The sequence below is a fragment of the Simochromis diagramma genome, unplaced genomic scaffold, assembly GCF_900408965.1.
Source record: "Simochromis diagramma unplaced genomic scaffold, fSimDia1.1 OVJJ01000822.1, whole genome shotgun sequence".
NCBI classification, from domain to species: domain Eukaryota; kingdom Metazoa; phylum Chordata; class Actinopteri; order Cichliformes; family Cichlidae; genus Simochromis; species Simochromis diagramma.
The window spans coordinates 1,686,188-1,704,299 of NW_024387520.1; the positions used below are offsets into that span (position 1 = coordinate 1,686,188).

Sequence of the window (18,112 nt, forward strand, 5' to 3'; positions counted from 1 at the left end):
TCCTACTTTGTTACACTACATGTAATGGCCAGGCATTCATTGTTTTACATTATTGTATTGCCATTGTGCTGTCCTCTTAGTGCCACACAGAGCTTACTGACTCTAATTAGTGACACTAACATATGAGGAAAAAATGGTTTAATGCGTCTGTCAACCTATTTTACAGTGATGTCTTTTCAATTTGTGAATACCAGAGGAAGCCGAACAGGGTTTGGTAATGATGTTGGAGTTTCTTGAAAGCCACTTAGGAAAAATCCTACAGGCTTAGATACGCCCAAACTTTCAAAACGTGGGAAATGGGCTGATCTAAGCTTGGGATTCCAGAGTAGCAGTTGTTTTGACTAGTGCCACGCTAGTCAGGACGGACTAAGCCTTGTCGCCCTTTACTGCCACAGAGACGGAGCACCGTCAGGCTCACAGAGACGAGCCATAATCAGCTTTACCAATTATGCTCCATCTCAGACCACTTATTCCACACAAAATGACATCACGAATGCTGGACATCACACAAATGCCTCTCGGAGCTCCGCGAGCGACTCCAGTGCACATTTATATTTTCAAACAAATAGTTCAGACTGTAATGAAAAAAGCTTCAAATAAGTCTTTGATGTCTTTTAAAAAAGCATTGCAACAGAAATCGCTGAGCACAGCTGGGCAGCAGCTTTAACATGCGACCCAGCAGTCAGTAACTCTCATGGTTTAGTTGCTATACAAAAATGTAGCTCTGTAGGCCAAATAGGTGACATTTGAAAATGTCAGTCTTTTAACATGTGGTATCTTGATGTGTCTGTGTGTGTGTTGTTTACACTCTATGGCTGTTAGAAAAGACTGTTGGATGAGTAGATTTGGATAAGCAGAAAAAAATTAGTATATGTAGAGGAGAAGGTTATAGCTCTGAGTGCCTGCGTGCGTGCGTGCGTGTGTGCGTGCGTGCGCGCGTGTGTGTGTGTGCTGGAGGGGGGGTGATGGGGAGATAATGATAAGCACCACTTAGGCTCTTTGATCACAAAGGTTCATCAATCTACTGTCTAACCAGCTGGTCTGAGAAAGTCCTCCACTGATTAATTAAGGTCCTTTACACACACCACACACACACAACCTGCGCTTGCTGTGTTTAATATTACCTCAACACTTAACCCAGCGCTTTACTCTTAACTTCCCAGCCATAAAGAGACATCACAGAGCCCCATCACACTATAAGCAGGCATGAAACTCTCTGATTCTCCTTGTAGCATTGGAGGCCCCAGAGATCCTTTGTCTCTGGAGACGAAAGGGTTAACGAGGAACAGACCCTCTAAAGAGCTGCCTGCTTAGCCTTTGACCTCATGGTGTATGAGAGACAGAGGAAGGAACAAAGGGAACAAAAGGGAAAGGAAAGTTTGAAAACTTCTAACAAACATAAAGTATGTAATTCAATTAAAATACAATGGTTAAAGGCTATTTAAACACTTTTGCAATAAAAGAAAAAAATCAGTTCTGAATTGTCAGGTGTAGCAATATACAAGGTTTTTCTTGTGGAGACACAGGAACATGAGACGGCAGGATGGCAAACGGCAATTTGGAAAGGAGTCTAAGAGAAGTGTGGGGACCACCAACACACCCCCACCTTTCTTTGTCCTCGATCCCAACAGACCCCTCCCTTTTCTGGGCAGCAGGTTGTCAGTGAGGCGGTCCAGCTGGTGGAGACTAGAGATGCCAAACAACCTGTCAGAGATAAGAAGAGGTGGACAAGGTATGTGCAGCTCCCAGACTGCTCTGGAGGTTTGGCTGCTGAGAAGAAGAGTAACAGACACTGGGGTCCATTATGCTTGATAAGACAGCATAGTAAACACTCTTACACTTTAAACAACTCTCTCCAACACTGTTGAATGAGCTTACACTTGTTATCAGATCTTTCAAATTCATACATGCCTCAAAATAGATAAACTGCCCTCCACTTAAAAGAGTTTCCACTCCAGAGGTGCCGAACATACTTTAAATAACCCGCCGGGAATGTTAATCGTTTGTCCTTGCTGTGTTTGCTGCCTAGTCACAAAGAAGAATGCTACAACCAAAGGACTTTCTCTCTAAAATTTATTCAATTTCTGTTTATAAATCCCTTTTTTTGTAATTTCATAGAACAGAAAAGTTTGTTTATCACAAATATTTATCACCACTTGAAGATGGAGGGCAAAACTGGAAACAAACCCTCAAAGAGAAACAATGATCTCCGAACAATACCATCTTATTTCACAAACAACAAATTATTCTTTACAAATCTAGAGTAATAAATACTATTGGCAGGAACAGGGCTAAAAAAAAACAAACTAAAAAGAACAATCAATTCTTATTTCAACGTCACGCACACACCTTCTCACACACACACAAATCGAATAGATATCAAGGAATGATGAGGATCTTCTCTCTGGATGAATAATTTGTAATGTTAGAGCACCATATCACAAGTTACTGCATGTTAAAACACCTGGGCAGAGATATAAAAAAAACAGACTGTTAACACATAAACCAGAGGCCTGTATCTATTCTTCACAAAAAGGGCCACACTTCTTGTTTGTTTCTTTTGTTTGCTTGTTTTTCACATTTAGCTACAAGGATGAAAGTGTCCCAAGGACTGCAGGGAAATGTGCGTACCTAACCAAATCTAGCAAGCAATGAAGTAAGGCTGTATGTATGACAGGAACTAATTCAGATTTAAAATGAAAAGACAACAGGAGTTGGTGTATCAACATTTACAGCTCTGTGTTTCTTTGTGATTGCTGAGCAATCCTCACATGTCAAGGATCACCACTGGACTCATGAATAATTCACAAACAAACAAAAATGGGCCCAACGCACGCACGCATAACACGCGCTGCACTCCTGATCCGACTGGTCAGCTAAGGATAAAAGAAAGCCACGCACTCATTGGCGTGTTCCGAGTGAGCAGAGCTAGCTGATTGGTCAGGCTAGGGTGACTGAGAGGACAGCGGTGACAGCTGTGTGACGCTGAGTTGTGCATTTACCCAGAATGCAGTGGAAACAGTGTTTACAGGTCTTTGGGCCTGTAGCGCGGTCTAAACAAACTGTTTATCTCGATGGTGCAGTGCCTGCAGCTACCACTGCCTGTCTCATTGGAAATGAACTCATAGCATTCTTGAGCTGAGCTGACATAGGCTTTACATATACACAGGCTCACGCGTGCACACACTCACTCGGACAACTCATGCCTTTTCTCCTTCACCGAGACTGAGCATAGAGCTGCTCTTTGAACACTAAAGAGGAAAAATGTCTCCCTTAGGCTCTGCTGTGAGAGCTCAGATTATTTTGGTCAGTAAATGTCACTGCCTGTCTGACAGTGGGTCACAATTTAAATCCTTCACAAAACCAAAAAAAAAGTGGGAGTCACTGAGAGGAGAACAAGCCTAGTGCTCACAGCGCAAACATTTGAATCACACCAGTCTTTGAGTTACGCAAAGACAACAAAACACAAACTTTGATTTTCACTTTGCAGTTAGAAGGAGCTTTTCTTTTGTGAACATCTGGAGCATCATTGTTGTCCAGGTCCTGTCCTCAACAATCTACTACTCCTTCCAGCAGAGGGGAGAAACATGACTAACAGATGAGACCGCTTCACACAGCACAGGATCACACTTTTCACAATTATATTACAAAATTAATATCATATTTAGTCCGTATGTAGTGCAGCTTCTTTCAGAAGAGCGAAAAGAAGACTCTTTAAATTTGGGACTAGGAATCTCTGTCCACTCATCAGTCTTTAGATATATCCTCTGGTTTAGTTAGGAGGCTGCACTCCATTCTGGCACTCCACACCGGATGTGTGTGTGCGTCTCTAGTGTGTGGTAGAGAGGAGGAGACAGATTGGGCGTGTATCGGGGATATTCTCTGAGAGGAGAGCCGAGCTGCCTGCTGTGAATGTTTTGGGAGCTCTGAGATGGAGGTGCGGAGTTCTGTCTCTGGTAGGGATCGTTGGTGATGTGTTCTCCGAGTGGCGGAGAGGTCTGGTGGGCTATAGCGCTGAGTCGAGAGCCCTGAGGACTGGAGCTGTAGGGTGGATGAGGGGTGTAAGGCGGGTAGGGCTCCATTGGGGTCATGGCGGTCGGGATGGGGCAGGGGTATGACCAGGATGCACAGCTGAGTTCATCCATTCTGGGCTCCGATCCGGCAAACATGCAGGCCTGACGCTGTCCCATGTCAGAGCTGTAAGGAGAGTCAGTGAGCCCCAGGGCTGGGTTGTTGGATAGACCGGGTGGAGGAGGGGGATAGGAGGAGGGGTGATAGTACGATTCCCCTTCACTTGGTGAACTACCAATGAAGGGTTTCTTGTATGAAAGCTGGTGGTTTTCCGAGGAGCAGTTTTCCTCCACTACAGAAAGACAGAGAAAAAAAATGCTGGTTTTCCATTTGAAGTTGAAGATAAATGAGAGCTGCGAGAGTTCCAGCTTTCAATTTATAACTTCCCATTTACTGCAGTTTAAGTAGCTGAGACACAAAAAAATGTACACATGAAGCTTCAAATTTCAAAGTAGGCCTGTCTATAACTCTTTTCAATACTTTCAAATTTTGGCAATGCTGTTTGTAGAAAAAAAAACCCTTGAAATAAACATCTAAGCACCAGAACTGCACCCAGATCAATGGGGGATCTATGTAAAATGTCAAAGATAACAGAATGCCATCATTTGTGAATCGTTTAATCATTATATTTAATTACAAATAACACAATGCCAACATGTCAAATGCTGAAACTAAGAAATTTTATTTCATTCATTTTTTAATGCACGTTTTTGGATTTGATCCCATTTTAAGGCTGTAAGACTTGAAGTTTTTAGAAGTAAATATGAAGAGGGGTTCCCCGTTATGAATAAGACTTTAATTAAAAAATAAGACTTCTGTTTCTTAATTAAGAAAAACTGCAAACAATTTAGCTAATTCATCATACACTGTACAAATAAAGGTAATAAAAGGTTCAGAGAAATCAGAGAAATCTCTGTAAATAAAAAACAAAGCCAAAGACCAATACTGAGCTTTGGTGCCCTAAAATAGACAACATTCTGCTGTAGAAAGGACTCCGTGGGCTCAGGAAGCCATCACCAGTGAACACATTTCACCACTAATGTCGCAATTTTAAACTTTCCCATGAAAAAAAGAAGAACACTTACAGTTCATAGACATTTATACTCAGGCCCTCCATGATGTGACATGTGTAACATCTGTAAAGACTCCATTAATGCCGAACAATAAATACAAGTTATTGAGCAACATATGCTGCCATTCAGGGAAGTACTGGCTTATTTCAGCAGTACAATAGCAAACAATGTCAAATGTTGCCAAGTACGAGTCAGCTGGTAAACTGGCCTGCGTCCAGACCAGACCTATCACCTACTCCAAGACTTTGGTGCATTATGGAATAGAAAATACAACAATGCAGGGCAGTATAACATAATAAACAGGTCTTTTCTGAAACAAGTGGCTGCCATCACTTGCCAATGAGCACATGTTTTTTCAAAATCCCTCGAGGTTTTGCAGTTTCAACATTTTTCAATTAAATAATAATAATAATAATAATAATAATAATAATAATAATAATAATAATAATATCACAGTCCTTGTCAAGCAGAGTGTAGAATAATAGTTAAATATAAACTTCACTACATCACCAACTGGTAGATGAACGTCTTTGTTGTTGGTTAGTTAAATGTACTAATTTACTAACTAATTACTAATTAGTTAGTAATTATCTATCTATTTATCTATATAAATATGTATATATATATATACATAGATATATTCTCATGAATTCTTTTGAAAACAAGCTGGAAACTGGAAGGATGATGGTGCATCCTTGAATGCTCATTCAAAAAGACAAAACTTTATATTAAATAAAACTCTGTATTCCCTTTGTCTTCATCGTTATATGATTTACTTAAACCTGGTGTGAACACACGATTTCCTCTTACCTTTTCTCTTGGTGCAGTGGTACACCTGCTGCTGTTGGCCAGACTGCAGGTGTGGATGAGGCAGGGTGTAATGTGTGGGTGGAGCACTCAGTAGCTCCTGAGGGCTGCTACCATTCAAGCCGTTCTCACAGCTATAAGGAGACCCAACAGCCTCGGGGGAGCCCCGCAAACCGCGACCCTCCCCACTGAAGGGACTCCCAGAAGAACAGGCTCTCTGACGGACAGTAGTACGAGGGACCACTGGGTAATCCTTGCTGTAACAGAGAGGAAAACAAGATTACAGCATGGGGTAACAGTTTATCTCAGATGTTGTAACAAGCACAGGAAAGCAGCACAAGCCTTCTGTTCTCAAATGTGCAAATCTGTGCATGTATTATTATATTCTTATTATTAAATTCTGCTTGGTTGAATTCTTGTTTTTTGCCCCTTTTCCTTCAAGTCTATTTAGATATTCTCCATCCTTTCAGCTCTGATCTCTTTCTGTGCACACTGCCCTCTTGGTGAACTCAGTGATGTGCGGGAGACAGCGGGCCACATCGCCCTGACTCCCACTGAGACAGTAACACACTCGTGCACGCATACACACACACACACACATACACAGTGCTGTTGTGAGATAATTCAACGTTCTAAAAATAAACATTCATCCCTGTCACTTCACATAGAATCTCCTCTCCTCTCCAATAAAGCAGTGGTTCTGCATTTAATGCTGCTCTCCCACCCTCTGTCTCCCCCCTTGTCTTTCCTCAACCTCCCTTCAGTGACAGCCAATCCCATTGGCTTGCAAAAACCTCTAAACTGCCTGCCACAACACCACTCAAATGGAGATTAGTTCAGCACGCAACCCGACACAATATAGGCCTGTCAGCTGATCAGTGGTGACAGCCTAAATAGACCAGCAGCAACATGATATCATGGACTTATCAATGCAGCAAAGAAAATGATGCTGGGTGTGCATTTGTGTTTGTGCTGCATGTTCAGGGCGGGTTTTCAGGCTAAGATCAACCTTCAGGTGACAATGGCTGACATCTCTTTATACCACTTGGCTCCACTCACAGACACACTTGTGTCTTAGACCATATGTACCCCATCATAACAACCTCCCCCTCCCAGCTGACGGAGGTCGAGAAAGAAGAATAGCAATTGTGTCTTATAAAAGCTCACAAGCACACACACATCAACGAAGCTGTACTCACCCTTGTAACTTTGCCATGCGATGCAGCTCATTGTCGTCGCTGCCTCTGAATCCCTTAGCAAAAGGATTATTCTCTATCTTCAGCTGTGTAATCTGAGGACAAAGCAGAGCAATATTTTACTTGCACAGGTCTGCAGGCCCAAAGGCATGCTCTGTTTTTTTGGGTTTTTTTCCCATTGACTAAATCAATGGTTTACTATTATTCGGAGGACCTGCAAGTGTTAAAAGGAGGACTGCTGGAGCTCTGCATGGCCAACATTCCTCAGCTGCTTACGTTTCTAACGGAGCGAACAGTGTTCTCGCCAGCTGACACAGAATAAACTGTTTACCCAAACAGTCGCCAGGTTTAAGGATTTCAGGCCAAAGCTTTTAGAGGTCCAAAGCTTCGAGCTTTGATGTTAAAGCTTCAAACTTCTCCCAGTTATGTCACGGAGGTAAATCTTTGCGGTTTTTGAGGGATTTCATTTGGTCAAAGTCCAAGACCATCACACAAGAGGCGAGCCGGCTGAAGATCTGACACGAGCTCAGGTCCAAACAAACTTTGAAGTGCTGAAAATACTGATAACCCACTCCAAACTGCTGGCTAAAGAGCTCTGATTTCTATTTAGCACCACATTAGTGTCTTACATATTACTTATTTATACTGCTTGTGTTAACTATAGCTACCATGTAACTATAAAGCTTTTTAGTAATCATATGTTTCACCAAAAGAATTGAAAAAATTAATACAATCTCTAATAATAATAATAATAATAATAATAATAATAATAAGAAGAAGAAGAAGAAGAAGAAGAAGAAGAAGAAGAGCTGTAATAATTCTTCTGGACATTTTTATCACTGTAATATATCATATTATTATTATTATTGTAGCACTGTAAGTGTAAAAGTGTAAGTGTAAAAGTCATACAAATACAATCTTACTCTTACTATATATATATATATTTGAGAAATATATTTATTTATATATGAACTTATACATAGACTTTGTGATAAAATGTATTGTAAGCAAGAAGTATATTGTACTTATAATTACATACTTGTATTAAATATAATAATTTGACAATTATTACCATTTTATTATTATGAAGTACATGTATTACCTATAGTATTTTATGCAAACTTGACACTATAATGATAATAATTATAGCTAAAGTTGAAATACATTGCAGTATATCTATGTACAGAAAACAATGCAATGCAAATTGGTTATAAGCTCAAAATGCCTTCTGATGGATTAAATCATTATTATTGGGGTGTTTTAACCTCAACTTTAATTATATAATAAATAAAATGAAGAATGCCACATTAAAGCTGCAAAGATTTTTGCTTCTGTTTTGTCTACCAAAACATTTTGCTTACAATTTATAATTTCTAAAAGAAAATCAAAAGACAAACTACAGAAATATAAATTGTGACAGAAAACTTTCTTAGTTGTAACTATTTAAGTTACAGTTATTTGTTATGAAAATTAAACGTGATGAAAATGAAGCCATCGCATGTGAACGTATTCAGCAATGAGGCTCAAAGCTTCAGCAATCTGTGTTTCTAATAGATGCCGAGGAAACTAGCTCAGCTCAGATTAAAGGAAAGAAACAGGTCATTAGAGGCTGACACTCACACGAGCTCGAGCACATATACAAACGCACACACACACACACAGAAAGGGAGAAACTTAATGTTTACATGTTTACAAATACTAAGCTATGACGCATAAACAAAGAGCATGCTAATTGGCTTTTTGGATACAAAATAAAGACAGTAATACAAACAGTGTGTGTGTGTGTGTGTGTGTGTGTGTGTGTGTGTGTGTGTGTGTGTGTGTGTGTGTGTGTGTGTGTGTGTGTGTGTGTGTGTGTGCACGCGTGCCTGTGTGTGTGAGAGCCTTTGTATGTGTGAGAAAGAAATTTGACTATAACTACTGACCAAAAGGCCAAACAATATGCATGCATCTGTCACTGATGTGACAGTAGAGCAGCTCTTACGTGCAAATATTAGACTATGAAATCCATTTCCATTATTGTTTGAATAACTGTAACATACTGTAGCTCAGCCAGTGAAATCACTCTACACTTTATATTCACATCAACAATTGTTAAACTGTATAAACATCATTAAAGGGTTCTTATACCATTATAAGGACTTCTAATGCATCTGTGTTACTTAGAGTACCCCTACTGTATTCATATACATTGTGAAACTTCCAGTACTTGCTACAGCATTTGCAGTTGGCTCCCTATGTTTAACAGTGCTTCGTAGTGTGCTCTGCATTAGGCTTACCTTGTGGTTCTGATAGGATGTCACAGCGATGAAGGCAGTCTCGGGGAAGATGTGAGTGCAGAAAGCTGTGTTTTTGGAACCAAAGCCATTGTTCTCATCTGCCTTGACAATATGGAGACGAGGCTGGTATTTGTGCATAGAGTTGAGTATTATCTACATGGGGGAGATATTATGTAGGTGAGACTGACAGGCCTGTCATGTTTCCAGAAAATCACTAGCAGATGCTTGGATCTAGACTTTAGAATCCAGGTGGCGATTAATCCCATGTAAAGGTACTTTGATTTCCAGAATCCTTGGCTGACATAAATGTTTAAAACAGAGATTACCTGTGAGTAGGATCAAAGTGAATGTCAGCAGTAAAAACAATAAAGGATCTTTGTTTATACAGTTACAACCCGAGACTAATTTTCTCACAGTAATGTGAACCCTGCAAGTGTTTTGGGTTTTTTTCATCTGCATTGGTTAGAAAAATCGCAAAAATTATTCATGAAGGTCATGTTGTCCTACAAAGTAAAGAAAAAAGGAAATAAATATACATAAAAGAAACACCATTTTAAATCAACATATCAATCTTTGTTTATTAATCTGGTATGACATTTAAAGCCTTTTGAATAAATTGTACGCACCCGAGCAACCATCTGGTATAATGCAGAATTTAAAAAAAGTGTTCAGCACTCAATGATCATCAACAAACTATTTCCGCGTATGTCTAATTAGACTTTCTGATTCATTCCCGTTTGATATTGTTAAAGACTTTAAGCTTTAGTTTGGACATACTGGTAACTTTAAAATATTAAAAACTAAACTATTGCGCACGGTCTAAACTATTTCCCACGACACTGACAACTCCACAAGTGGTTCTTGGCCGGATGGCGGCCCTCTCTGCGCGCTTTGGGCGAGACCACGTTTGTTTACGCAGGGGGCTCTCGGTTTAACTGCAAAGTTGCAGATTATTTCTAAATTAACAAGTATAAAAATATTACAGTTGTGTCCTTTCTTTCGTCTTTTTCCATTTTTTCTGCGTGCGCATGCACTGGCACCAAGAGGCGTGCGCAGAACGATAGCCTATCATCTGCTCTCACGCGCCTGTAACCGTATGTGTCTCATCTCAAGTGTGCAGTGTGAGCTGTGCGGCTCTCGCGGTGATTTGTGTTGTGTTGTGATGTCGGGTGAGTTATACCCCGAGGAGTGAGCTTCACGGGCTCCTCGGGTTTTGCCTGCCTGCTGACCGAGACCGTGTTGGCTGACCGGACCTGTGCTGTACTTTGTATAGTCATTTTTCTTACACTGAAAACACCTCTCAGGTTTAATTATTTAAAATGCGTATAAAGGCTATTTAGTTTGGCCCGCAGGCCACCTTCATTAGGACAGCTGATGGTTTGTATGCTTATTATAAGTAAAAATAATGGAACTAAATTCAAAGGGCAAACTTTTTTTATTGTATCAAACAGAGAAGAGCGTGTGTTCTTGTTTTGTCTGTGACAGACACAGAAACAAAGCAAACAAGCAAAAAATACTGTTAAGCAGACAGACTCACGTGTCCAAAGGGGTCCAGGTGGTTGTTGGTGAGTTTGAGTTTCTGGAAAGAGACAAGCTGGCGGCTCCAGTGCGCCCCTGTGGCGGGAGAGTCCGGATGGACGTAGAGCCTACCGGGCATCGCGGGCTCTGCCTTCCCCGTTATCGACCTTTATGACCAAGGAAACGCGGTGGATCGGAAAATGCTCTGACACTGACACACACACACACACACACGGTCCCAGTGGTTTTCGTGGTGTAGCAGGCCAGCGCTGCCGCCGGCTGCAGAAGGCCTGGTTGGTTCTTTAATTAGACAAACTATGTTTTGCTGGAGCTTACGCAGACACCCACATCTGGACCTTAACTCGGTTAACCCAAATGAACCGTTTCCTCCTAAACTGCTCTAGCGCGTATCCCGTTTTTGTCTATTTCCAGGCAAAAGTCTGAAATCGTTAACATAACCTGTATTTTTTAATAATTAAGAAAAAATAACAATAAAGGTCTACCATCTTTATTATTCATTATTTTCCTAATTTCCTTGTAGTCACTGAGAAACAGACAGAGAAAACATCTGCATATTTTATAATGTGTTACACTTGTACAGGTGAGTTTTCCCCCACATACTTTGGATACTTTGCACAGCATAAACGAGTCGATATGTATTTTCCCAAACAACTATTGCGCATGTGCGTGGAAACTAGCAATAGTGCCATGGACATTCAGCTCCTAAAGTATTAAGAATTGATTCCGCGGTGTCAGAAGTGATTTAGGCTTCTGTTTAGCCTGGGAGTCTGTGATGTGTGAACTTTTCATCATTTGTGTAAAGTATTGTGCATCCTCCTACACCGGAAGGCAAAAATATTTCTACAAACTCCTAGGACAAGGTGAAACAAAGCCCTACGGACCAGCACCGACTTACAGGCTACCGTGTAAACACCGAGCTCTTCCAGTAACTTTACTCTCTGAGCTGGGACTTTGTGTCAGGTAAGGCACAGACCCCTTGTGTCTTTGTAATAACCAAATGATGCTTTGAAGGGGCAGATATCTCGCTGCAGTGTCAGTTGTCCGTCGGATTTCCCTTCAGCAGCACACACACACACACACACACACACACACACACACACACACACACACACACACACACACACACACACACACACACAAACAGCTGAATTGTAGATTTTAATCCGGTCTGCGCCGTCTGTCCGCCCCGTGAACCCGTCATATTCTGATTTAACCGGCGGGCAGAAACGGGGGGGAAACACGGGGAACTAGGCCATCCCAGTCTGCAAGAAGGACCCGACCTTTACAGAGTGCACAAGCGTGGGTGGAGTGGAGGGTATAAACCCACAACAACAAGGTTTACCCAGAGTTAAGTTCAGAGGTTTCTTGATATAAGGTTCATAAGCAAAGAGGGGGAAGGAGATGGCGGAATCTGAGATCTGGAAATGGAAATTTTGATTTATTTATTTTTTTCGGAAAGCTATTATTGTATTTATTCATTTATTTTAAATAGCTGTATATTTGTTATCATCCTCTTTCTGTTTTACCATACACTTAAAACATTTATATATTCAGATATGTTTTTGGTGGGGAAGCTGACCTATACCCCGAACACACTGCCATACTACGTTCACTACCATACGAACATGACTTTGAATGTCCTGTAAGTGTGTATACCGTGTTTTAGACATGTTCCTACGAACCATTTGTTGTCTGCGAATTTGTAGCGATGGTCATCTCCGGGAATGATGTCCATCAGGAGAATGTACTTGGTTTTCGGGTTGAGTCCTGTGACCTTCACTTTATAACTGGGGAACATCCTCCTTCAGGGAGCACATCCAGAAAAAAACAAATACAAACAGCGACATATATGATTAAATATTGATTTATTTTTTTAAATGAATAAAATAAAAAATAAAATGATTCCTTTAGGGATTTGGTTTCCTTTAGAAAATTTCCCTGCTGAGGCCCGGTGGCACCCGCGTACTGTATTTTGTCTCGTTAGGTTTATGTTTTGATCAAAAGTGTGACATTAAAAATAATTTGCATTGTTTTCAAGCGGGACAACACGAACCACCAATAAAAATTACTTTGTGTTAAAGTCATTCGACAGTTTTACCTTCCAGCCTTGGTGATGATCATTTCCGTTCCTACTTCATCAAACTTGGTCCAAAGTTCCCTATCATGAAGGAAAACTTTGATTCCCTCCATCCCCTGTACAAAAATATAATGAGTGCAGGAGTTAAAGTTTAAACTCTAGTTATATTTAAATAATTATTTAGTAATTAATAGGCATTATAAGCCAAATCCGTGGCAAATTAAACCAACAGCAATGACAAAGTTTTGTTTACTTTTTTCTGCATCCAGAAATTATTGTTTTTATTTCTATGAAAAAAATATGACTGGACGAGCAGCTATTATTTGTTTGGTAAAAAAAAACAACAACATTGAATTAATGAATTTAAATTAAAATCCAGAGTAAGCTACAGGTTGGTACCTGCTGACTGGACGCGCTCTGCGGTGAAGCTGGTGAGTTCAGGGTGAAGCTGGGATTTTCCTGTTTGGTCTCTTTTGGGGAATCCATACAGTCCGAGTCAGGGGGCTCTGCAAGGCCGTACTGGTCCCCTCCGTTTGCCATGTCCCACTGATGCACACACACACACACACACACACACACACACACACACACACACACACACACACACACACACACACACACACACACACACCAGACATTTTCCCATTTTACTGGTTTATCTGATCAAATTCTATGCGCTGTTTGACACTCTGGATGCCAATTGGGTAACCTCAAAGTCAGCACCTATACGAATAATATTTCTAAATAATAATAAATTATGTATGGGGACAAAACGGTCTTTTGTTAAAGGGAGCGCAAAGAGGCCACAATTTGAGTTTGTGGTGAAAACCCCCCACAAAGAACTCCTGACTTTGTTGCACTAAAAAGACCAATCACTCACAATAGATTACAATAGCTCACGTAGAGTTACAATAGACTAACTCATCCAGTCATCTAATTACAGACTTACACTTGAAATTAGATTAAACGTGCAGCTTGATCTTGAGCATTGTTTTCGAAGAAGGCTCAGATTCACTACCAGTTTTATGAGATCTAAACATCCCAGCTACCAAACTGGACTGCACTTACAGATGCCGTAATAAAAGCACTAAGTTCATGGTTTACAGTACATGATATCTGAAGCTTTACATTCCAGTGTTAACAGTGCACAGAACTGTACAGCTACCACAATCACAGCCTGCAGATTTGAAAGTGCACATCAAATATAACCACAGTGTATGTCTGGCATGTTTATTTTGTGTGCTCTCTCTGAGGGCCTTTACCTCAAATGCACTGCCCTGCTCCCCCTGCAGAAAACACTCTCATCCTCTTCCTGCGCGCTCTGCAGGCTGTAGAGCGAGTATATATACGTATTTATTTTTTTTAATTAAAAAAAATATATAAATTTTAAATATTTCCAAGGTGGTTCTTAAAAAATCCACGTCTCCTCTGCAGCTTTGTCATATTGTAGTTTTTTGTTTTGGTCTATTTTTTTTCTTCTTCGTTTCGCTGTCCGTCTCCCTGCGCGCACACGGAGAGGCGCGTCCGCCTCGCTGCTTCCCGTCCACAGCTGTGGTGAAGTCTGAGATCTGCTCACAGCGCCTGTAATTCCTTCCTCATTTGTCTCGCTCACTCCCCATTGTCCTCGCGGACCCAGCGGTAGCCTTGATCTGAACCCAGCTCATCAGATCCTTCACAACAAATGGAGTCAAGTCCGCCTCACGTACTCTGCCCTCCCCCTTTTGCCATCCCCGCGCTCTCATAGGTCTGCACGGTGCATCGGTATCTGCAGCCCAAATCATGGCTGTGACACTGGCCAATCACGCGCGCAGAAACACACACACAGAGACCCAGACGCACGCACGCACCCTCGATGGGGAATTATTTATTTATATACATTTATATGAAAATATATATTTATACATATTTTTTCTCACAGCGTCTATTTTCCCCACCGCATCAATCATGTATTTTACAGCCTTCTCACTTGGTGTTATGTCACACAGACTTCAAGTTGACAAAATGATCGCTGATTCATTTCCTACCTGAAAAAAAATCTGTATTATTCATGAAAATGTCCTGCTTGATCAGAGAAAATTGTTACTTCCTGTTTCAGGACAGAGGGGAGATATTTTACGCTTGAATTAAATAAACATTAGACTCGTGATGGGTGCGTGGAAGGAGACTGTCGGCAAAGCTAGAGTAAAATGAAAATAAGAGAGACGTGGTCTGATTTTTAGACAAATTTTCATTCGTGTGTGAGCATTCCCCTCACGCGAAAAGAAGACATATTAGCTGATAACTGCTGGCAGATTTATTTACGTACTAATAGGTTATTGATTCATGTCTGTGCCATATTGGTGATTAAAGCACAATTTTATATATATCTACATATATATTAGGCTACTACATACCAAGAAAATGTGACGTGGATTTGGGTTGTTTCAAGATAAACCCCCAAATATAATCTCACACGAGGCTAGATACAGAGATGTTTTATAGGAGATTATTCGGGCACGGAGGGGCCTATAGTAGCAACAGCATCGAGTTGACGCGAGCGCGCATCACTTTGACTGGATTACTGTAGATCTTGATAACCTGAGGCATCCAGAGTTGAAAGTTGAAGAGGTCACCGGGAGGTCAGCATTACACATTTCCACCATTCAGCTTAACTGCAGTCTCTCCATTCATCTTTTTTGTATTAATTTAAGCATCAACCATATTTTCAGATTAATAATTTAAGCAAAATATCCGAGATATTCACGACATAACCATCTTAGACATGATAGGTGGACAAGGTCTAAAATAGCTTACCAGAAAATACTAGAGCTTACATGTACTGACATACTGGCTTAGGACATAACACAGTAGTTATTCGATACGCTAAGATTACTACATCAAATTAATGTAAAAATGTTATCTCCTGCAGGCAATTCTTGCACATAAATAGCGCTCTTTTACGCACGAGAAAGTCTCAGGTTTAATCGACCTGCACGTGACTATGTTTTGGTTCAAATACGCAGTCATAATTGCAGCTCTTACCGTTTTAAATTATCCAAATCCCAGGTGTGGACCTCTGCAGTTTGGTCCACAGCCTCTCCTGCATAACGCGACAAGCGGGTACTGCAGCGAGCGCGCTGCCACTGGGAGGGACAGGGTCCGTACCCTCTGTGTGTAATTGTGTGTGTGCTAGTGTGCGTTCATGTGTGTAAATGCAGATCCATCAAGTTTCCGAGCTGCTCGGACACCACGCCAATAAGCCTAACAGTATATACGCTCAGACGCACGCTACATCTGTGCGTTTTAAGCTGGCGGTGACGATTAGGTTACACGCAGCGTGGATTTTGATCTGATAAGTTATTCACTGTTTTCCCACTGATTGCCACGCTGATGTGAAGTTTAGAATGAAAAGCTTCCATAGGCCACATGTTACATATTTTTAGTACCAGCATAGTTTCTAAAGTCATTTCTAAACAATCATTTTTGGGAGGTGGAAAATAAAAATTCAAGAGAAGCTGCAGTAGATTATTTTGTTGATGTAGCCGAGCCTATACAGTCTGGGCAGATTAGCGTTTCCCTGCCAGAAAAAATGGCCTGAATAATGTTCGTCACATTTATTATGTTTGTTTACAGAAGTTTTTTGTTTGTTGGAGCTCTTCGTGCGTCATTTTATAGTCCACTGCTCAAAGATTTTGTTTTTCAGCTTAAGTGACTTAAATATTTTTGCACAACAAAGACTCTTTTGCATTTCTTTAAAACTGCATTTGTGTGATGACACCGCTGAAACAACAGTCCTGCAGAAAGAAATAGGCTGGACAATTCCCACAATAAACTTTTTCGCAATTAACTTTGGTTTAATTACTCACCTCATCTGCTTTTTAATCTATCTGAAACAGCAAACCCACATACAAACATACAAGATTTAAAAATATATATATTTCAGAGGGCTTCCTACGTAAAAGAAACATATTATTAATGTATTTTGGTTTTCAGGCTATTGGAAGGTTGTTGCAATCCGTTTATTTATTTAGAAAATTACAAGTATTTTCTCTATTCCTCGAAACACAAGGTTTTTTAAGTTTAAATATAGTTTCCCAGAAATATTTGCTAAAAGTCAATTAATTATTAATATGGGCCTGCAAGTTAAATCGAAATCTGCCGAATTGCCGCTTAAAATACACGCAGTTTAGCGCTTCTTTATAAGCGTTAAAACATGAAAATTTTCTTTTAACCATTTTTCTATAGATGGCCTATAAATATTTGTGATAATTAGATACGTCAAAATAAAAACCTTGGAGAAATATTTCGGATTAATAACCAAATAGTGACAAAACTACTAATTCTTTAAAAAAAAATCTTACTTAACAAAGAGCGTTAATTTATAATTTAAATTATGAGTTTGAAACTTGTCTTTAAGAACAAATGTTTTTTTGTCTAACTATCCGATTGCTCTCAAAATGTAGGCACATTTCTTTGAAAATGAAACATTTACTATTGGAAACCACATTTTTACAGGGCACACACCTCAGTATTCAGTCAAGTTCATGTTTGACTGAATACTTTTGTGTACTTGCTATTTAAAACAGTCCCACGTCTAATATTTTAATCTTTAGTTTTGAGTGCTTAATCTCATTATTAAATCGGCTTCTTAGGGTATAACTCTTCATTTGGTATGATCCTGTAGCTGCTTGGTCCAGAAGAAGAAAAGCTAGAGGCAACAGTTTGAATAAATGAGGTGGTGGTGGTTGCTGGAAGGCTCATTATTGTCCCATCCTGGCTTCAGCTGACTGGATCCTCTGTTCTCTGTCTGGAGGAAGTGGTGAAGGGGTCCCAGACCTCCTGCACTCAGCAGGTCTGTCTCACACACCTCCAGCTCGGCTAGAGCGAGTGTGTGTATGTGTGTGTGGCATTGGAGGGCAAGGTCAACCCATTTCTCTGCAAACAATCACATCACACAGGGCAAAATACATTCCAAACCCCCCCCTGCCTCCAGTTTGTAAGGTGGTCTGATGTGGGAACAGCGGAGGGTGGAGGTTTGGCAGTGGTCCAGAGGGGGCCTCTGAGTCCAGATGAAGGAAAACCTGTTCCACA

General features: G+C 40.5%; 1 protein-coding gene across 1 annotated transcript; it reads right to left on the reverse strand.

Moving 5' to 3' along the window:
• Window positions 1-2,015: 2,015 nt before the first annotated feature.
• Window positions 2,016-14,754, reverse strand: tbx5b (T-box transcription factor 5b). Its single transcript, XM_040019810.1, has 9 exons — window positions 14,305-14,754; window positions 13,442-13,588; window positions 13,064-13,158; window positions 12,648-12,767; window positions 10,964-11,111; window positions 9,427-9,579; window positions 7,151-7,242; window positions 5,955-6,208; window positions 2,016-4,363 (listed from the first exon to the last, which is right to left on the reverse strand). Exons 2-9 carry the CDS (start codon window positions 13,580-13,582, stop codon window positions 3,777-3,779), a joined length of 1,590 nt encoding a protein of 529 aa, XP_039875744.1. The 5' UTR covers window positions 13,583-13,588; window positions 14,305-14,754; the 3' UTR covers window positions 2,016-3,776.
• Between the last annotated feature and the right edge of the window lie 3,358 nt (window positions 14,755-18,112).

Excerpts from the sequence above, each read along its gene's own strand:
- tbx5b (XM_040019810.1), bottom strand. The coding sequence starts at position 13,582 with ATGGCAAACGGAGGGGACCAGTACGGCCTTGCAGAGCCCCCTGACTCG. Across the intron at positions 12,768-13,063 it reads ATCATCACCAAGGCTGGAAG|GAGGATGTTCCCCAGTTATA; the intron begins GTAAAACTGTCG and ends TGCTCCCTGAAG. Across the intron at positions 7,243-9,426 it reads CATCCTATCAGAACCACAAG|ATTACACAGCTGAAGATAGA; the intron begins GTAAGCCTAATG and ends CTTTGTCCTCAG.